At 42.1% G+C, this 22,208-nt stretch overlaps 1 protein-coding gene across 2 annotated transcripts in view; it reads left to right on the forward strand.

Moving 5' to 3' along the window:
- Nucleotides 1-20,644, forward strand: part of IL1R2 (interleukin 1 receptor type 2) — a 46,540-nt gene extending 25,896 nt beyond the window's left edge. Inside the window, exons 9-10 of one of the 2 annotated variants that reach the window (XR_012832771.1) lie at nt 18,062-18,233; nt 20,621-20,644. Coding sequence is in view for 1 of the 2 variants with exons in the window: in XM_075738404.1 (XP_075594519.1) it covers nt 18,062-18,165 (104 nt within the window). In the remaining variant the exon portion in view is untranslated. Of the gene's footprint in view, nt 1-18,061; nt 18,605-20,620 lie in introns of those variants that run through there. The other variant, XM_075738404.1, reaches the window with a different exon arrangement.
- The last annotated feature ends 1,564 nt before the right edge of the window (nt 20,645-22,208 follow it).

Genomic DNA, 22,208 nt, shown 5'->3' on the forward strand with positions numbered 1-22,208 from the left:
AGAAGAGATCACTCTCACAGTCAAGACAGAGTTACGGATCTGCCAGCAGTGACCTGAACTATTGAAATATCTTTTGGGCACCGATGACCCAGCAAGTTCTGGGAATGTGTTAGTGGCAAGTTTTTGTTGTAGAGGCAGAGGAAGTTAATAGATAAGGGACAGGAATTAAATCTGTTTGAAATTCAATTCAGCCAGAGGTCAGATGGTAATGTTAGTTACTGGAGACTACAAACAATAGTGTTCCAAATAAAGGAAGGAAGCCCCAAATCGATGTGAAGAGGACAGGTAGGAGGATATCTTTGGCACGAATTCCAAGGAGTATCTAAGGAACAAGAACACGTGTAAGATACAAAAAGCTGATTAAAAACAAGGTGGATTTGCCAAGAACAAAACACGCCTTACCAGTTCTGTTTCCTCTTTTCCAGGATAACAACTGTCTTAGTGTCAAAGAGGGAGCAGTAGTTGTGGTATATCTCAGATTTAGTAAGGGATTTGAGGAGTGCTCAGGTAAGCTAGGGACATGGGGTGGAGATGATGGGAATGTAAGGTTGATGCTCAGCTAGTTTGAAAACTGTACTCATGGAGTAGTCAACCATGGGTTTCTGTGAAATGGGAGATATTTCAAGGCATTGCTGCAAATTTAATTCCTGGAAATGGTTTGACACTATCTAATCATTTAGGTTAACAATGTTGGTGATGGACTGGGGAATAGTTTCAGGAATTTATACTTCAAATTACAGTAAGAAAGGGTGGAAGCACTTTGAAGACAACCAGCAAAGGTCAAAGTGAGTCTGGCATGTTGGGGTGATGGTACAAAACTGATGAAGAGAAATCCTAGAAAGAAAACACTAGGGAAAAAAAATAATGGTATTGGGGGAATTGATTAGGCAATAGCAACTCTGCAAGGCATAAGGAAAACAAAGTCAACCAGAAATTGAGTTAGCCAATGCAAGGTAGTTGCAACAAAGACAATTTGTATTGACATGTACTAACAGGGTTCTTTTTCGTATAACATGAGAGGTATTTACTCTACTCTATCCTTATAGGGAAGACCTTATCTGGCATTCAAACTTTATCTGATAAAGTTTCGGAATCACATTTTGAGAAAGATGCATATCAATTGGTGAGAATCCAGAACGGAGATCCAGGACGAATAATTTTGGAAAATATGATTTATTTGGAACAAATCTAAAAACCTGGTTTGTTTATATGAGAGAAGACTAAGGGAATATTTACAACATGATAACAGACTTCCAAAATGGCAAGAAGAGAACAAACAGTTGATTTCCATGTTCACTGGATTAGGACAAGCAGTAATCTCTTCAGTTTTGCATGGGACAATAAACATTTATGTGCTGTATTAGGGAAACCTAGTTCTACATTAGGAAAAGCTCTTCAGCTGAAGCAAGTTTTTCTAGTTTAAGCACAGAAATAGACTCTGATGGTGGAGATTATGAAATCTTTATGAGTATGTTAAATATCTGTCAGGATGTTGCAGATCTACCAGCCATACTTCAGGACAAAAGCACAGATTAGATGACCTTGTGAAGTCCTGTCAAGCTACATCCCAGCTTTTTTCTCCAAGGTCCTGTGCAAGGGATGTGGAGTCATTCCCTCTTCCCGCAGGCAGCAACGTACCCATGCATCAGTTTAACATGTTAGGTCCTTCTTTAACAGGCTTCTGTCTGTAGTTCCAACAGCTTTATCAGAGTGTTTGTGGACTACTTCAGAGGTAACCTTTTCTCCGTGTGCACAAAAGTAGAAAAAAATTGATTCTTTGTTACCCCATTAATCCATTGGATCTTGTCCTGGAGCATGCTGGAAAAATTCCTTAAAACGAAAACCAGACTCAGTCTGCAAGAGAGAGCTGAGTCCCTTCCAGCAGCCTGGATTTTCCCTTTACTTCTGGCTAGGGACAGATATGTGGTTTAACCTCTTCACAGAAATAGCAGGTGTACTTTTGGTACTTGGGCTATGTTTCATTGTTGAATGTTTGAACTCAGTATGGCATAAAATCTGAGAGGTTTTCTTTGGAAGCCTTCAGTGACATGAACAAATAGGAGTATGCAAAATTCACCTTAACACCTCTTCCGCATGGTACTTTTCTGTGAACACAAATACACTTTTCATATAAACATACAATTCAATTTTAGTTCAGGTTCACAGATCAAATAACAATATAGCTACTTTGTGATTTTGCATTTCCAAAAGACACTTTATTTAACATTTCTGTTTGCCTTTTTTTCCCTTTTTTTCTTTCTGTATAAGCTTCCACCCTATGTTATTCATTTTAACCAGGGAAACACTATTGTTTCTTTTGAATGTCAGCAGCTAGTTAACAAACAGGTTAGGTTATTGGCATTGACATTTGTAACGATCATGCTGCCTGTAAAAAGTTACTCAAGGCTTTTCTATTGAATTTGGGTTCTGATTGTTCTCTGGTAATTTTGTAACCAGTCTCAAATAGGCATATTTGCATTTTCAGGTACAGGTACTATAAATCCCCTGATATTACTTGAAAGAAATTAAAAAGAAAAAGCGATGAGAAATGGTTTCAGCAAAATAGATCTGAAATTCATAGTTCAGAACTACAAGGTCACAGCCAGTGTGCAGCTTTCTAATGCCGAAATATCTTTGCTGATCAGATCATTGCAGGAACTTTTCCTAACAAAGCTAATTGCAAAGCAAACTCCTTTAATAAAATTCTTTTTTTTCCCCCTTTTTTTTTCATTTATCACATTGAGTTGATTTATGGGACTTTTACATGCCAAAGCTGAAAATCATCTGGAAGAAACTCAAATTATAGTCTAGGGATAAACACAATTACAATGTTATAAGGAAGAAGTACTTTTCCTCCTCTTGTCCCCACCCTTCTGCAGAGAGTCAAGTGGTAGAGGTTGGTCTGTGGTTATAAAGCTGCAGATGGCCCAAACCATGAGCTCCTGCCTGCATGGGGAGAGAAGGGTTGTGTCTACAACCGGCACCTCGGACTGAGGGCCTGAAAGAAGCTGTTCTGGAAATCCCTGTAATGGGAAAAGGGAGATGGAGCCTCCAGGGAGAGCGAAACCTCCTCCCATCTGCATATACTTTCCCTGCGCGTCCTGGCTGAACATACCATCAGTGTACCAGCTGCAAGTACATGGCTTGGCATCCAGCCGGGTTGGCTGAAATACCTCTAAGGATTAGTCAAAGGCTGGGTGAAATTTGCAGTGATTAGCAGCTGAGTGTGGTGCAATGCTGTCCCCACCAGCAGCAGCAGAAAGAACAAGGTGTGAGAGCACAGAGCAGCTTTTGACTCAGTGATGCATTTAGTAGCTGAGTGTGCTGGGGAAGATCCCAGAGTTTTCAGCAAGTTTTCTCTTAAAATAATAGGACCGTGACATAAGATATCATGTAGAGAGATTGTTCAGTAGTAATTTGGCTGAAGACTAACTGTCCAGTGGGAATTTGGCCTGCGACTAATTGGCTCAAACCTGAAACACTCTGAGATGAGAAGCTCGCTCTTCATTTCTGACAGCTTGCCTGTATTCCTAAGTGCAGACAGCTGCCCTTTCAGTTCATCCCTAGTCCGCTGATTGCTAATGACCAAAATGTTCCCCGTCATTCAAGCACTGCTCTACCCTCTCCCAGTGCTGCTCAGAAGCCACTGGGGCTGTTTCTTTTCAGAAGCTGCATTACTTTTGAAGGCACTGAGACAGGGGCATGCCACTCTGACAACTTAGGTAATAGTACCTAATTAAATGCTTGTGAGATCGTACTGTTCAAACTGTACTAGATGTGGCCAGGCAGAACAAAAACAGCCCTGTCGAAAAGCAAAACAGGATTTAGTGTGGAATGAAACAAAATGCTCTTAGTCATATGGTTTAATTTTAGGTAGTTCTGCGAGGAGCAGGGAGTTGTACTCGATGATCCTTATGAATCCCTTCCAACTTGAGACCTTTTATGATTCTAAAAGTTTAGAAACTTGTGCCCAGAGCTGTGATTCTGGAAAGAGGCAATGCCTGGAGGAAAGGAAGACAGGTTGGCAGCAGCGTGATCAGAGTATGGATAATTATAGGTGTTCAATTAGCCCCCTAGGGAGGTTTTTCCCTTAGTACTGTCCTAGCTTCAATGCCACTTCAGATTAAGGATTCAGCGGGTATATGAGCTCAGGGGATAACCTGAACCTAGAAGTAAAAGGGCTTTATAAGGAGCCAGGTCAGGAAAGGCATGCAGTGAATAAGGGCTGAGAATTTTGGCTTCCAGAAAACCAGTGGAAACATCTTCAGCAGAAACTATGCACATGTTTCCAGCTGAGCCTGAGATTCCCAAGAGCAACTGTGGATTGTTATTGTGGGCTGCCATTTGCACAAAATCTATATATGTTAGCAATTGCACTCGAGCAATCTTGCAGTTACTCATTATTTCTGCTGTATTAGTATTCCTAAGTGGAATCAGGGCTGCCTTCTGTACTTCACAGAATATGAAGCAAAAGAGAAACTAATATGCCTTTATACAGCTATGTGTATTTCTGTGTCTGTTCAAACCTATTTAAAACTCCAGCCTCTCCAATAGCTTTCATCAGATGCAGATCAGGGCTGTAAGTCAAGCCGTGTGAAAGGCACACACACTTCACTGGGATACATAGCGCTTTCCTGCGCAAAGAGGAGCTGTGCAATGGGCCTGCTTTCAAATGTGAGGAAAAAAAGCAAATAACATAATGGGGGGGAAATTTTCCTAAAGAGCATTTGATTGTGACATGTGACAGCTCTTCCTTTAAACAACTGTTTCTGAGAAGTACAAGAAAGCCTTGCAGATGCCTTTTCCAGTAAATCCATTTGCCCAAAACTCTTGCACAAAAGGCTCAGAACAAACAGGACTCATGCTGGAGAACAGCTTGCCGAAGCAGTTCTTGCATGGGAGGGGTCTAAAGGTTTGTCTCAATAATTAGCATACGCAGTCAGCTACTGGAAAGCAAATCTCGCTCCCAGTCAGTGGTATGACAACGTGAGCAGATGCCACGTTGAACCTGAATGGAGTGTACAGTTTTTAGGGATGAATGAAACTCGAGGCATACAATGGGATACAATCCTATTCCCATACAAAATAAGGGCAAAGGTCCCACTAACTTCAGGCTCTTATCCTGCATGCATATGCACAACAAGAATTGCCCTGTTGGCAGATTATGAGTATGAACGAGATATGCGATAAAAAGATTGCAGAAAAGCAAGCCTTCGCTTGACTTATGCTCTCGTAAGTGTGGGTTTGGCGGCTTCCCACTTTCCCTTACTAGCCTTTGAAATATTTAACTGTTAAGTTCCTGCTACCTGAAGATTGTAGCTAAGCAAGAGAATGAAACCTTTCTTCCTTAAGGACAGGTGACTGCTGCTCCAGATAGGTTTTTTCTGCCATAACAGGGGTTGGTGTACTGCAGACCAGAGCTTTGGTTTTGTTGCGGCTCATTTAAGGTCCTGATAATTCACATTGGAAGGAGCAGATCAGTCCTCAGTACATTTTTTCTCTTTTGTGTGTCACTGGCAAATGAAATAAATGGTAAAAACACAGAGAGGACTTTTTGGTTTTAACAGGCGCTGCAAAGGCAGAAGCAGCTGGCATCAGTGCTTAAGCAGTTAGGGTCAGTTTTGGCTGCGTATGTAGTGCAATGAGTAAATATTGGTACAGTTGGGCTCAAATTAAAGCTGTTCTGACGGCAAGTGCTTTAAAAATAAAAGAGACAGGAAATTACTTAGACAACTTCATAAAATAAGATGGCAAGTTTTCCTTCACTATGGGAGAGGCCAGTGTCATTGGAGAAGAACAGAGTTTTCTTAATTAAAACTTTAGTCACTGGAAAATACCAATTTATTAAAACCTAAACTTCTTTAAAAAATGAATTAATTTTGGCCAGATTAATTTCCAGGAAGAACCTTTGTCTGGGATGTGGGAGAGACGGGCTGAATTCTTTGTCCCAAAGCAAGTGAAGCGTGAGATTGAATCTCTATCACCCCTGCAATTTTGGCTTTTCTTCAGGAGCTAAGATGTTCTTTAGGCTTTCTGGTGAAAAACTTGGGAAGATTTAATCTTCAACCCAATGTGCTGAGAAAAGAAATGTCCAGCTCTTTGATATCTTCACTGAAAGGATGTTTTTTGTTTCCTCATAAATTCTTTGAATTTTGGAGTGAGAGCCCACAGGCATTTTGAACTAATTCAGATAATTCTCTGGTAGTTGCTCTTCCAATTCATGTACACATTAAAGGAATTACTGGAATGAGTGGGTTCCCACAGATCTTTTTGGATTTCCTCTCAGTCTGTACTGATAAGGCAATAAGAAAGAACAATGTTTTCACAACTCGGCCTCTTCAGTCTGAGAATTCATTCATAGATTGTAAGAGCTGGAACATCGCTGGCACGGGCCAGGAGCAGCTTCAGCTTGTCACAGTGTGAAACACTGGTGGTTCTTGTAACATCAAACCTGGCACTTTCACATGAGTCAGCTGCAGAATGAATGCACTTCACACCAGAATAGCTTAATTATCATGTTGATCACTAAGCTCCACAAATGTCATGGGAATGCGATTTCTGTGATGCTTCCGATACTGCATGTTACCCTTGTTTTTCCTTCTGTCTAGCAAGAATTTCCTCCATCGTCTGTAGAGTAACAGGGTGTTGATCTCCATCTGAACCTGAGACAAGCTGCAGAATCCTATCACTTCTAGCCTGGAAAAATTTTTCTTCTTCATGAATGATAGCACCAGACTCCTACAAGGGAGATAAGAGAGCAGCATCCTCTTTCCCTCTCACTGGTGATAGGACTACTTTAGCCCACAATTTCCTTTGTGTGCTGCTAAGTAAAAAAATGATGGCATATCACATTGTCTGACTTAGGCTGGTTCAGGTCACTGGTGCTGCCAACCTGCCAGGAGAGCTCTCAGGAGGATCCTACTGACATCCGTGCTGGGATCTGGGACTTTTAGCTTGTTGCTCTCAAAAGAGGTGAGGCGACAGGCTTTGTGTGTGCTACAGAATTATTTAAGCTAGTCAAACACATTAAAGCATGCTGTAAGAGCTATGGAAGGGTCTTATTACATCTTCTCACATAACTGTCTGATAAAATTAGAGATTTAGATTCAGTGTAGAAAAATACAAAGCCTTTTTGTGCCTGTAGAGAAACAGCATTAGCTGTACCAGCAGCTTGCTCTTCATCAGCTGTCTGTGTTCAGGAAAGGCACATTGATATCACTGTGACTAGTTCTCTGAAAGCATCAGCTCAGTGACGAGCAGCAGTCTGTCAGATGGGCTATCAGGGATCGTTAGGGAAGGAATGGAGAACGGCACTAAAAAGGTCAAGATTCAATGGAGGGTTAGGTACATGGAATAACGTTGCATCAAAGCAGGCACTATGTCGTCTTGGAAAGAGGATATAGTTCTCGTCCTCCCACCATCAACGAAAATAGAGCACCGAGGAGGGATCTTCTGAGTCATGAACGGTAATGGAGAAAGTGAGCAGGAAAAGATGTGTTAATTCTTTCTCACATAATCAGAGTGAAGGGTGCCTAGCTAAATTATTGAGTGGCAGATTAAGAAAAAGCAACAGAGTGTTCCTTTCTAATCACAGCGTGTAGTTAGTGTTTAATGATTAATGTGCAAGTCATTTCCATGGGATGTCATGGAAGCGAGAAAGATAAGAAATTTAAAAAGGGAACAGACAGAACTATGGAGGGAAAGTTAATTAGTAACTACTGAATTGGGCATGACCTTTTGGTGATGGGATGCCTGAAATGCTATTACTGGAAAATAGGAGAGCGTAACAAATACAGACAAAGTCTCATTAGCCTTGTTCAGCTAATATTTTTGTAAGTACCTGCAGCTGGCCATAGTCAGAGACAAGAGATTGTCTCAGGGGCTGTATAGCCCCTAGATTTGGCCTTATATGTCTGTTCTTCTGCCACGTTGGCTCTAGCAAGTGACTATTTTTAAATGCTTCTATTTTGTTAGCCCATAAGCTACTATGCAGAATAAATGCAGGTTAATAATTTAATCAGTGACTGCTGGAAAAAAATTAGGATTACCTTCCCCAGAAATAGATACAGAGTCAGCATGAGATCAAGTAAGGCCCTCGCTGTGCGTGTCAACATAAAGGAAAGTGGGAAGGCAGTGCAGGGGGGAGAAGATATGAAAAGGATTCAAGCCCACATTCAATCTTAATGCTATGAGTCTGGGCCTAAAACAGACTCTCGCTCAGTTATTCCGTGGACAAGTAAGAGAATGTGGTTAAAACAAGCTAACGTGTTGCTTCCTGGTTATCACAACATAACAAAGTCTTCTGTTCTGCCGTCTTCTGGGGCTCCTTAGAGACATGGCTGGCTCAGTTTCCTGTTTGGACTTCCTAAAGGATACAAGCAGTAAATGATGCAGCATAATGAAGGGATTATTGTCCGGACAGCGCTTTCTCTTCTGCTTTGGCTCTTCTCCAAACATGACAATAAGTTTTAGAAGTCACAAAAGCGAGACGGCGTGCTGCCTGCGTGCTTCAATATCTGGACTGCACAAGTTTGTGCACAGGGCATTTTAATCTTTACCAGATGAAAGGGCTTTTGTTATGGATTTGGTCATTACCTTATTTTAAAGGACCAGCCACGGGTCTGCATTCTTCACCAGATGTTAGACCTGTCCTGCAAGAAAGAAACAGTGAAGTGAAGATATAGATCCTGTTCTGTTTGTGATAAAAAAATCTTTGCAACAGGTAACATTAGTCGAACAATTGACATTTTTGTGAGTGTTTCTAAATATAGATATACACTTGCATTTATATTCTCCAGTTATTTCTCATCACTGAAGGCATCATAAGAGGCATATACAGCTAATTGGCTTAAATGAATGTGCGGGAGTTGTGAATGGGGAAAGGCAGACTAAAGATAGTCTACCACACTGAGGTATGAATACTTGATAAATACATTAACAGTGAGAATGATACCAGATATACGCCCAATATCTGCTGGGGTAAAATTGTCACCTCCAAGTAATGACAGCTGCTGCCCAGGTCCTTTGCACCAGGTCACTCCCAGCATACACATGGAAGCTGTTAATGGGGTTTTTGTACATCTGCACAGTGAAAACCAAACAAGGCATGAGTCAACTCTTCTTTCCAAAACTAGAAGCAGCACCCTAGTGAGCAAAACATGTAAGAAAGAGACTCGTGGTCTTTCATAGGCTTTGGACAGGCTAACCCATGGGTGTTACAGAAACCGTGTTATGGGAAAGATGTAATGTTCGCTGCACCATTTTAAACCCCAAGTCACGCACAGGATAGCCCAGAGCTGCAGGTCTGCATGAGTTCATATAGCTCACCTTCTGTCAGCTTGGATTTACTCTCTGTTTGTTTTCCTTTAACTATAAACACATTACTATGTTTAAATTGTCATTGTAGAATAACCTTGCAGCTGTGTTATTAAAATGCACAGGACAATCCCATGATACTGCCGATATAAGTTCAAACTCACAAGCGATTCAAACTTTATATTCTGGTTCTCAGTCCCCATCAAGTTATCCACAGTAAGGGTGAAAATGTGAATTACTTCACGTAGTATAATAGCCACAATTTGGCCAACTACAGAACTCTTAATTAACTAACCTTTTCAGCCTCCCTCTAGAACTGAAAGGAGGAGCGTGCTGTACCACTCCCTTTAGTTCTGGATTTCTAGGCATTCGTATTGTGAATCTGAACAAAGGAAGATTATCACTTTAGCCCTCAAAGTAAGGTTTATTTTCCACAGAAAACAAGGGATGGGGGGTTCTACATGTACTCCCTGGCATGGGTTCAATGCATAGCTGAGGCCTGCAGCTGGACCCCAGGGACCCACTCAGCTCTTGGGTGCTGAAACCTCAGGACTAGGGGCAGTAAGCTGTAAGGGTCTTCACAAAACCAGTGTGAAATGATAACGGGAGGCAGGGGGAAGAGAAAAGTGGTTGGAGGCTAGGTTTAAAATATTTTTCACAAACTGCAGTCTTCTCCACAAGAGTCAGACCACGTTGCTGAGGGAACTTTAAATGCTTTAAATGTGCTCTCAGTTCCACATTGTGAAAAAAAGTTTCAGTTCCAACAACCCTTTTTTTTTTCTTTCTGTGGCTTATGTGGTCCCATTACCGTAATATCTTTACCTTATACAATTATACATTATAAAAGCTATGTGCAGAAAGAAATGCTGTCATCCCCATGGGAATACGCAGCACAGAATGATGGTAGTGTTTGAGCCACCTCGTGGGGTTTCCAGTTCCATTTTCCATTCCAGTTTGGGAGGACTTAAGATTGCTTTATCTCTTGAAACTCCAAAAATAACCTGTACAATCTCTCACTTCTGTTGCTTTTTTGACCTACTTGGTTAACCAAAATTCAGCATCCTGTGGTTTGTCTCTATCTGGAAGAGGCGTTGATGATGGACTCAGATACCTTTGATGCACTTCTGTTTGTTCATGTTTTGTAAATAAAGTCTTATTTCCTGACCGCAGAGTCCTTTGCGTAGGAAACTGGTCTTACTCACAGCTTCAAATCCTCTTTCAGTGAGTTTTATTAGATAGTTTATTAGATTTCTTCTTGAAATACAAATTAAATGTGGTGTGCATTTCAGATTTAATGTAAGTATATGCTGCGTATCTGCTGTGTAACTACTTAACAATTAGCTGAAATTTGGTGGTTGTTGTGTTTGAACAGTTTTCCGGAAAGCAGAGCTTTAGACCCGTCACTACTACTGATCACTGTTTTGACCCCGTGGGCTCAAGAAAATTGCGTCAAAACAGGAAAGCGTCATTTGCAAGCCTGTGAAATGAGACTGCCCAACAATGCTGTGTTGTGGAACAGCGGGCACAAAACAAATGACAACCAGGTTGTCATCTAGTAGTATTCTGTTTAAAGCAGAAACCTAGAATGACTGCAGCACTGAAACTGTTGTCAGAGTCACCAGGAATTGGCTGCAGAACAGAGAAAAGGCAGAACAGTCTGCCTTAACCCAATGGGTGTGTGGCATATGACCATACAGTTGAAAGCATGACTATAGGGTTTGCTACATTTTCCTGCAGACCTCTTCTAAGAGTCTGCATCTCCTTCTTCAGAGACACACAATGTAGGACACAGAACAGCAGAAAGTAGTCTTCCTGTGCTCAAGCACAGAAAACCAGGCAAAATACAAGAGCTACAAGAAAGGACAAGATTCCGTCACAGAGTCTGCCATTCAGCAGGGCTTCCAGGCTTGGAGTGGACAGCTGGCAGGGGTCAGAGATGTTGTGACCACAGGGACATTCAGCAGACACAGATCTGAGGACATGGGGTGTTAACAGATCATGAGAGGGATGCTATGATGCCCTTGCAAGTGTATATATCCTGCTGGAACTGGAGGTAGAATGGAAGAGAGCCCTTAAGCACTCCTAAGCACCGAGCGCTCCCACCATGTGGGCTGTGAATGTGTTTTCCTGTGCAGTTCATACACTGCAGAACCACAATTGCGAAAGAGGGTGGAAGAGCTCCAAGCATGAATAATCAGAGAACTTCAAGCACATGCTGTTCAACAGGAAACTCCAAATCAGAACCCTCAACAAAGTCTGCGGGAGGGAGAGACTAAAACCATGAGGTTTTAGGTAGAAGGACAGGAAAACTTATTCAAAGTTCAACTTAAAAAGGGAAAGAAGCTGAGCATAGCATGAAAACAATCCTCCTTCACTCTCTTCTTCATTGGGGGCTTCTGTGAGCAAACCCCACATGTGCAGGCTTTCGGGAATCCTTGGGCACAGCAGAGCAGCAGGGGCTTCTTTTGCTGAATGATGCCCCAGTGTTTTCAGGAGGAAAACCCTGAATCTTTGGATGAAGTCAGAAGAGATATGATGAAATACTAAACGTACTTAAGATATGAAAGAAAATAAATGAGTTGGAGTGTTGCAAAATGAAAAGTGAAGTGCTCCATGGAATTCTCCACCAATTTTCCATAGGGTTTTGATTTGGGGATTTGTGAGTTCTTCAGTTCACCTGGATTCAGAGGCGTGGGGGTGGAGATGCAAGCCCTGCAAGTCCTGAAGTGACTGTATGTTCTGTACCCTCGCTTCTTGAGATTACTGTTTTCTTCCAAATGTCAGAAGGCTGCCTGCCTGCCCGTGCTCTCTCAGGGCCTCTCTCTCTCCTGTGTAGTCAAAGGAGGCTAGTCATCACCTTGAGCTATTTTTAACCTTTAGTAAAGAAACTCCTACATAAGTTTGAAACACAGTGACACAGGAAATGGAATAAATGGGGCAGATTTAAAAAAAAAAAAAGTGCTGAAAATGATCTGATATATTTTTCCCTGTAAATCTTTCTTAGGCTGTATTTAAATATACACTTCAATATGTAAATTATGTATTAAACCCTGTATTATTGCTATAGATTATGTATTATAAGCTTTTGTTAAAAATACATCTAATTAGAGACAGTTTACTTTGCAATGTTCAAGTCAACTGATGGACTGGAACTCAGAATCTTTGAAAGATGCTGGAATAATTTGGTTCTTGGGAAAATGACATTTCTGGCTCAGCCTGAGAAGACTTACACAGAACTACTGCGCTTAACGCAGGGGAGTTTGGCCATGGCAGTAGGTAGCTGAGTTTGCTCTGTGCCTGGCTGAGGGCTCTTGGGGATGCACCGGGCTCGGAGGAGATGCCGACATCGTTCTTGCATCTCATAAGCGCTTTGAACTCAGCCTGAGCCCAGGCTGTGTCAAAATATTGCACATTTTTATGGAGAGTACCTGAAGATGACTGAATCCTTTCCAAAAGGACTGTCCTAGCCAAGAAAGGTCCCAAGCCATCCTTTTTGTCTGATTTTAAAACAAAGGCAGGTAGAAACCACACACTCTGCACTCTGGGAGGCTTGAGTACTGGTCACACCTGACACTTCTTCTTGGGAATACCAACAATTTAACTTTAAACCTTCTTGCACAACATTCATGTTATCTTCCTTTCTAAAATTAAGATGAAGATGGTTTTAGCTGAATACTCAACAAACCTTCACAGTAGTGCACTGCAGGCAGTGAACTGGAACTGAAGTCAGATTTCAAATATGGTGTCTCACATACAATGTAAAAATGTAGAAAAAATTATGAGGTTAGTGAATAAGCTGTTTTACAAGGATTAGGTTCTGATTGTGATCAGCAGGATGCTGATCATTCAAAGATTTAAAAAAAGCTTATTGTGCTGAATGTCTCCAAACTTAGACTCAACAAGAAAAATAAGTGAATGGTTCACAAGCTTGTCCTTTATATGCAACAATTCATATTACAATTTATAATTTGTTCATTTATATTGTAATTTGTATTAGCTCTGTGTTAATAGAAGTTTCTTTTCAAAATATAGAGATAAATTTTAAAAGAAGACAACTGAAAAGTCATAGCTATGTACAGGGATGCAATTAAAAGCAGATGTTATTTCAGATGAGATGATGCTATCGCTTACACAATATAGTCCCATAGCTCACATGGTTACTGTACAGGATTTTGTAATTACCTCTGTAGGTGTTTTAATCAGTGAAGTGAAAAAAGATTACCATAAATTATTTATTATTTCCAACTTTCATTTCTAGACTATTCCTCCGTTAAGATGACTCAAAGTTATCCAACTTTCATTTATCTTGCTGATCTTGGGCAGTAAGTCAAGTCAGTCCAGTGACTTGTTTCAGATAGCTGTTTCAGCATCTAACTGGGGAAATCAAGGTCAGTGAAGCTACAGTATCCTGACCGCCTCTTACAGATTTGGACTTGTTATTTCTGCTGTATGTGCATGCTGAGTTAAAGTTTTGATATTGCAGAGGCAGCTCTGTACATGGCATCTCATTCAAATCTAGTAAAATGTCAGACTAGCGTGTGTACTCTTTGGCTGTGGAAGTGGACCAGGAATGACGAGATTTCTTCCTTCTCTTTGGGAGAGGGATTCACTGGGTTTGCTTTGGGGTTTGGGGTTTTTTTCCAAGATTTTCATGACGAAAAAATTGGCTTACTTGGGAACTAGATTGTGTCACATGCAGAGCAAAAGTATCTGGTGTATTGCTCGGAATTGAATTGATAATGTATTTTTTCTAAATCTTCTTATCGAAGGAACATAAACAAGTAAGTCTTTTTCATGCTCTGTGTGTGCTTGTTTAAGGCATATGAAGCTCTTGGCTGGGGATGAGCAGGATGTCAGGAGTTTTACCACTTCCTGACATTTTTCATATCAAGCCAGATTACTCCCTTCCCGCTCCATTTTTAAACAAGCTGCAACGTGACCTGACTCCTGGTTCATTACCAGCCTGCAAGAAACACATGGGGGTTATTATTTTGATTTTTGTTGCTTACTGCATTTTTCTGCTTGTTATTTTTCTACTGACGCAACACAGAGTGTAATTGCTGCTCACAACAACAAGGGCATGGCCATAGCTTCAGCTGCTATGGCTTATCAGCCCCTAAACATCTGTTGGACATGCATCAGCGAATTTTAAAAAGAAAAACAGAAACATCTTAAAAATTCAGTACACACCTATTGCTCTTTATTTTTCATTCTGTTGCATATGGAGGAATTTCAGGTAAAAGCCTTTGCTCGAAAGGTTATCTGGTGGTGTTCAGAAATCCCTTTTGAGATAGGGACCCTACATATGTGCTCATGAATGAAAGTGGTTCTCGGCTGAGGCACAAGCGCCATCCCACAACTGTCTCTTCTACCTGCAGGGTCCCTGGCACACTTCTGGCTTGTGCCAGCTAGCACTCTGCCAGGAAATACCTGCTGTGGCACAGGGACTAGCCCAGGCTATGGACTTTTCCCAGTCAGAAGTGAAGTGGAGGACACCCTTTTGAGGACACCCTTCAGAATTTAGTTTGGCCACATGGAGAGAGACCTCAGACAACCTGTTCTCTGGCCCATACATTTATTTGTGTTGAGATAGCTGGGGATTGTCATGGTCCATCTGGATCTCTCAAATTTACAAGACAACATACTCTGTAAATTAAACTTTATTTTATGAGCATTAGGAAAGAAAAGAAACAAACCCAACAAACAAGCCTCATTCCCCTTTGTGCAGACTAGTCTACCATGTGAATTCACTAATTTGTCACTTAAGTCATGATGTTTCTAACTCACAAGTTCTCTAATTCGTAACTAACAACTCGTAACTCCTGCACCTATGAGCAAAACAGTTACCTAGCCAATGGTGAGAGTGCTCATCCTTCCTCCTCCATCACAGTGTGGAGGTCCCCTGTATCACACGCTCTGGGAAGCACAAAAGCCCCAGCAGTCCTGCTGCTGTTGAATCCACTTCAAAGGCTTTTTTGGGGTAAGCTGATGCATTTATACCTTCCAGCCTGGAAGTTTGGTCTATACAGTTTCCATGAGTTACCAGAATCTGAAGAAACTGCCAGACACTCGATACGCAAGGATGATGGCTGCAGGAGACAGCAAGCTGCAGGTGATAGCGGCTGCATAGTGACCTTTAGCCCTTCCCGGCCACCATCTCCTGCTGACGTGTTGCCCTCGCTTTGACCTTGTTCCCAGCATACATCAGGCCTTAGCGCGAGCTGTGTGTTAGCCAAAATCTGAGCAGGAGTTGAGTGAACAGTCGCAGAGAAAACTAGTGTGGAGTAGTTTTCAATTTTGTTGTGAAAGCTGCATTTTCTTATGGCAGAAAAGATAAAGGGGCAGAGCAAGAACATGGCAAAAGGTAAGAAATGCAGCTTTGAAGCCTGCACTACGATGCTGCTTCAGCTGGAAAAAGCTGTAACTCCCCAGTAGGGATGCAGAAAAGTTTTTGCATCTAAAAAGAATTTGTGCTGTATGCTACACTGCTAATGTAAAGCCACCCCCAAACTCTACACCATTAATTACACCAGCATCAGCCTGGAGCAACATGAAGTGCAATCTGCATCTCTTTCATGTACAGTAAGTTCCTCCTTTGTAGCAGTCACAAAGGATGTGATGACCTTATTAGCCAGTCTAGGTGTGGTCAACTTTGCCAGTATTGGGCTAGTGAGGCACAGCAGAGATTTTTGCTCAGCTTCTTAGGGTGTGTCTACATATAGCTGCTTGGAGGTGCAAATATTCTCACCAATTGGGTCTGGTATTTCGTAGGTGGCCTCTGTTTCTCTCACAAGGCTGAAGCAGGTTATGGGGAAGGGCGAGCTGATGCACGCCCTGATGGAGGCAGAGGCAGTAAGGAGCAAAGGTGTGACGGGAGTGCCGCTCAGCTGGCAACTCGGGGGCACCTCCAGGCTCCCTCGGCGAGGCAGAGATGCGGAGCGTGAGGGGACAAGGAGCACTGAGCTACTTTCCCAATTCCAAAGCTGTAAGAGGACTAAAGAAATAGCTGTAAGGGCTGTGAATGTTATGAGAATTTGGGAAATATTTAAGCATGCTGTCAATGTTTTAGGCAGCTAGGGAATTGCTTGAATGCTATTGTTCAAATCTAAAAATACGCAGAACTTGAAAACAGAGGAAGACAGTTTGGCAGCATCTTCTCTTTTTCCTTGCCACACATGAAACAAGGAGATAACCCAGGAATCTCCAGCACATCCCTTTACTGTTATATATTTTTCCAATTGCCTAGAAATGAAGGAGAGAAACGCAGAGAGGTAGACCCAACACCATCTCAAGAAACTTCAAAACAATCTTAGATACTCACAACTTGGTACACTCATACCATGAAAATGACCATTTTCAACTTCTAAGGGATATGTAAGTATTTCTAAATTATAAGTTATGCAAGGGTTAATAAACTCTAAAGGCATGAAAGAGAGAGGAAAAGGATAAGGTGGGGAAGGAAAAGGATGCATAAGGGATGGGATGATGACAGCCACTTCAGGCACACGTTTCAAGGTTTACCCAAGACCAGTTGAGTACTGGCAATGTCACAGCATGATTTAAGTAGTGCCTATTATAGCCTGGACACAATCCTCCCCTGTTGAACAGATGTATTTGAAACATTTGTATTTGAAATTGGCTCAACTGTTTATTCAAGACTGACCTATTCAAACTGAAGAACGAATCTGATCTGTAAGTCAAAGGACTTCACAAAGTGTTTCACCTAATGAAAGCACAGTCTATTATTTTTAGTAAAGACTTTGTGAAGTGAGTACTTATGCAAAAATACTCGCTTGCTTGGCACTATGTATAAGAAAAATGTCCCAACAAGCCATCTTCAATCAAAAGCACAATCGAGCATCAAAGGTGGCACAGCTATGTCATTAAAATGTGTAAAATACCAATTATATTTAAGACAGTGATTTATAAAAGCATATCTCCTGCTTACTAAATCAGGCCGATTTCCATCACTAATTGGGTCAGCTAACCACAAAGGCACATGCTTCACTTCCTCTTCAAGCATGTCCTTTGGTGGCTTCTCAGAAAGTTACAGCTTCTGTACTTTACAGCAATACTTTGAAACACTTCAGAATCATTCATGTTCCTTTTATAGCCATCACCTTCCTTCTGTTCTGTTTTTCTCTTTACCTCAGTTATTTCCCCTTTTCTTTTTATCATCTTAGAATAAAATTCCCTTTTTTCATCTTTTATATGTTCAGCTGCTACTTTATATGAAATTTTAGATGTTTGGGTTTGGGTTTTGGTTTTTTTTACAATGATACTTTTTTCTGCAGCTTCTTTAGACAATGTTTTGTTTCTGTCATTCTTGCTTATTTCTCTCTGTGTTTTATTTTGCTTCTCTGATCAAGCTACACACACATGGCATTTCTCCACTCATATCCTCAAGTCCTTACTAGTTCAAATACTTCTTTTCCCCTCTTCTTTTTTTACATCAAGTTTGGCTTCCCATTCTCCTTCTCTAATTTGTTTAATCTAGCCCCACTTGTTTTGATCATTATGAGAAATTAGGAAACTAAAATACCAGAAAATATTCAATGTTGATAGCTCATTTATGAAATACACTTGAGAAATCCGGTGAGATGATGTCAAATGTTAAATGTCAAACTCCTGCTTTTATAGCAAATGGAAAATTCCACAAGACAGTGTCCAGGAGAGTCTTCTGAGGTTTAGCAACCTGCAACTCTGAAGATTTCAGCCTTACTGAACACGATCTGTTGCTTTGCAGCTGTGGGTGCTGAGCAGACAGAACAAGTCTGCGGTGCAACAGGAGCCTCCAGTCTGGGAAGAAAATTGGACATTCCCTGTATTTATTCTACTACCCCACAATGAACCCAGACACTGCTACTGAGAGATGGAAACCTGTCTGTCCTTGGCTGCCCGTGCCCATCCTGCAGCTGGTAAGCAGGCAGCAGGCAGCAGGAATCACTCTGCACAAGTGCACAGGGGACAGAAGGGAAGAACAGAGTGGAGAAAAGAAGTATGTGATGCATCTCAGAGAAGGGGTTGAGGGATGTGCCTGGGGAGTGGGAGAACTGAGGCAGGCTGGACATGGAGCATAGGACCGAGAAGTGGACTAACTCCTGTTACAGACAAGGAGCAAGTGATTCATACACTGGTGAGTATCTTGAAGGAATAACAGAAAATAGGTAAAGGGTAGGAAAGAGAACCTGCTAAAGAGAAGAAGTTTTTGAAAGAGATGGAGATTGTCTAGACAGGGAGACTGGTATTAGCCACTTTTGTAGGAAGAAAGAAGCAACGTGGGGAGAGTTTGACTGGAGAAGGGTATGCAGGCAGTGGGAGACAAAGCAACAGGTGTGAGAACTAGAGAAGAGGAAACTGGGAACTGGTGAGAATACAGGGAGGGTGTGGTGATGATCTTGTTTGAAGGAGGAGGTCAGTGGAGAGACTGGGAATGACAGCCACGGGGGAGGAGCTCATGGACAGCTGTACTGTCAGAGCCTCCAGAAACAGGGAAATGACGGGGAGACTGGAGGTGTCTGTTTTGAAGGAGGAGGAGGAAATGAGACTACGTATGAAAGGAGACTACAACTGGCATTAGAGGTCAAAGAAAATAGAGACCATGACAAGAAATTCCAGGTGCATCTCACAAGACTGAGAAAGTAGGCAAAAAGGTGGCAGATAAATCTCAGTGTAGGTAGATGTAAGGTAATGCATATAGATAAAAATAATCTAGCCCATGTTGACATGATTCTGAACACAGAACTGGCATTTACAGCTCAAGAAAGAAATCCTGGACTAATCATTGGCAGTTCTCTGAAGGAATCACCTCAATGTTCAGTAGAAACCAGAAGACCTAGCTATATGGGTTGAGAATAAAACAGAAAGCATCATTTTGCCAATATATAAAGCCTTGGGGCAGCTCTGCAGGGTATTGCTTGAACAATTGAGTATTGTATGATACCCTCACTTCAAGATACAGGTGCATGACACAAAGTGATGATTAAGGGGATGATGCAGCTGTCCCATGATGGGAGACAAAAGGCTGAAACTTTTCACTTTACAGAGAAGGTGGTGGGTGGGAAAGATATTGCTGGGACTTACAAAATTTTGAAGGCAATGAGTAAGACGAATGTAGAATTGTATTCACCAAATCTTACGGTACTAAGATTAGAGGATTGTCATTGCAACTGGCACTTGGCTTAAAAAAAAGACAGTACAGTCAGTACTGACCTTCTGGAAGTGGTTGCTACAGGTGGTTGTGGAGGCAGAGAGTATCAACAGGATCAAAACAGAATTAGACTAATGGTCTAGATTCTTTTGGGGAAACGCATCAATGTGCCCTCTGATTCCACAGTGGCATTGCCCCCTTGCCTGACTGTTACCCCCATGGCTAGTTCTGCCTGCTGGAGTCTCTTGTGGATCATGGTCAGGATCCCCTCAGATGTGTTGAGGAGGCCTCTCCCATCAGAGAAGGTCTGGCCCTGTAAATTATGTTTGCCCCAAAGATGGGATTGCACTGCCTGCCAGGGTCTGGGACAGTGGTCTCAGCGTAGGTGTCTAGGGTGGCAAGACTTGAGGAGGAAAGGTGAAGGGAGAGAGCCATCTGCCCTTGCAAGCAGGTTGCTCTCGCTTTAGGGTGTCCCTTATAGCCCCCTCCCCAGGGACCCTGCTTCCACACCGCAGGCAGTTTCAGCTGAGTTGTCCTTCTCATGCTGACCCCACCACCTGGACAAGTGCCACAGAGGGAGGGGATGCCTGGGTGTGAAGGGCCACTGGCAGTGGTGCATCTGAGGCCCTCTTTTGCCAGTCTTCCTTCCTGCATCAATGGAGAAACCCAGAAGTGCCGTGAAGCCCAGTGGGGGAAGGTGGGCAGCAGAGGTAGCACCCCACCCACAGGCAGGCACCCATCTGCCAGGGTGCTGGGAGTAGGGTGATCCCAGAAGAGGCGCAACATCCATGCACTTTTTCCAGTGCAAGGCAGGAAGAAGGGAGGAGATGGGTAGGATGGGGGAGAGCAATTCCAACAGCGCCCAACAGTTCTGGATGTGAGGTTATATGAGAGGAACGGACCGTAGCTAGTGGTCAGATTGGCGTGATGACCCTTAATAGCATCTCCAACGGCCATTGCTGGACACAGAGTGCTGGGCCAGATGGGACATTTTGGTATGGTCCAGTTGGGCATTCCTTTCATTCTCAGATTGTTATAAAGATGAACATTATCAAAATGAATGAGTCACAATTATTTGTTGCTTAAAGTTGCTTATGCAACTAACATTTTTTTTCCTTTTGCAATTATTTAGTCACATACTATTGTACCTTCTAGGAAGTCTTTGGCTCTATTGGCAAGAAAGAAGGTGCTCTCTTTCAATGATCATGTAATCAGGACATTTTTCCCTCCCTGGTAATTCGGTGAGCATCCCCATGCCTCATTTCTTGTCTTCTGTTCAAGCAGAACAGTAAATATTTGTTTCTACATGGACTTCTTTTTGGCATTCACCATTTGTTTTCTAACACTGACTTTGCAATCAAATTATTTTAACATAGCAAGTTCACGCTCTAAATTCAGTCAGGACAAGACTTTGTGCTGAATGCAATTTTTGCTCTTTATAGCTGCTGACAACACTGACGAAGAAAAGAAGGGCACACCATAAATCTGCCAGTAAAATGTACATATTTCAGGTATCTTAGCATCAAGAGACTTATTATCAACTAAACAATAAAAACTAGGAAAGGCCAAGCAAAGGTGATGTCCTGGTTTTGGCTATTTTAGAGTTAATTTCTTCCTAGCAGCTGGTATAGTGCTGTGTTTTGGATTCAGGATGAGAATAATGTTGATAACACACCGATGGTTTCAGTTGTTGCCGAGCAGTCAAGGACTTTTCAGCTTCTCATATTGCCCCACCCGTGAGGAGGCTGGGGGTTCACAAGAAGCTGGGAGGGGACACGGCCAGGACAGCTGACCCAAACTGGCCACAGGGATATTCCATACCATATGATGTCATGCTCAGTATATAACTGGGGTTTGGCCGGGAGGTGGCGTGGCTCAGGAACTAGGTGAGCATCAGCTTCTGGTGGTGAGCAATTGTGCTGTGCATCACTTATTTTGTATATTCTTTTACTATTGTTATTGCTATTGTTGTTGTTTTTATCATCATCATCTTCCTTTTCTGTCCTATTAAACTGTCTTTAACTCAGCCCATGAGGTCTAACCTTTTTTTCTTTTTGATTGTCTCCCTCATCCCACTGCAGGAGAGAGTGAGCAAACAGCTGTGGAGTTGTTTTAGTTGCTGGCCGGAATAAACCACAGCAGGTGAGATTCATGAAACTCAGGGACTACCGGTGGTTTCCATCTCTTCAGAATGGGGGATGCTCCAGAAAGATGACTTTAGGAATGAAAAGGAGCATCTGCCCTTGGGTCCCAGCTGCTAGTCCTCACACAGGTCACATTCACACTGAGTATATGGACCCAGAGTTGAGCATAGATGTGAACTAAGATGTATCTGTTGTAGACAACCAGGGAATTAGCAGCCTGTTTGACCCAGACTGCCAAGTACTATCAAATATCTGAAAATGTGGAACAAAGACAGTTGATAAATTTAAATCACCTCTTCAACAGAAAACAAACTTGCAACATCTGCAGGTGCTAATGCTACTTTTATTCTTTGTGACCATTACAATTCTTCCTTTATTGAGTGTTACAGGGAGAGGCAGGAAGCCTGGCAAACCACAGAAGTATAAGCCCAGTGTGCTGGTACCTTTTGAGTAATGTTCCACTTGCAGTCTAAGCTGCTGTAGTGCTGCACTGGTTGTGACTATGCCCTACATTTGATGTAGCAGACATTATTGCCTTTGTGTAACTCCACTTGTGGCTAAAAACCCTTGAGTAAGAAATTCAAAGAGTGATCTAGTGA

This window comes from Balearica regulorum, chromosome 1 (genome assembly GCF_011004875.1).
Source record: "Balearica regulorum gibbericeps isolate bBalReg1 chromosome 1, bBalReg1.pri, whole genome shotgun sequence".
Lineage (NCBI taxonomy): Eukaryota > Metazoa > Chordata > Aves > Gruiformes > Gruidae > Balearica > Balearica regulorum.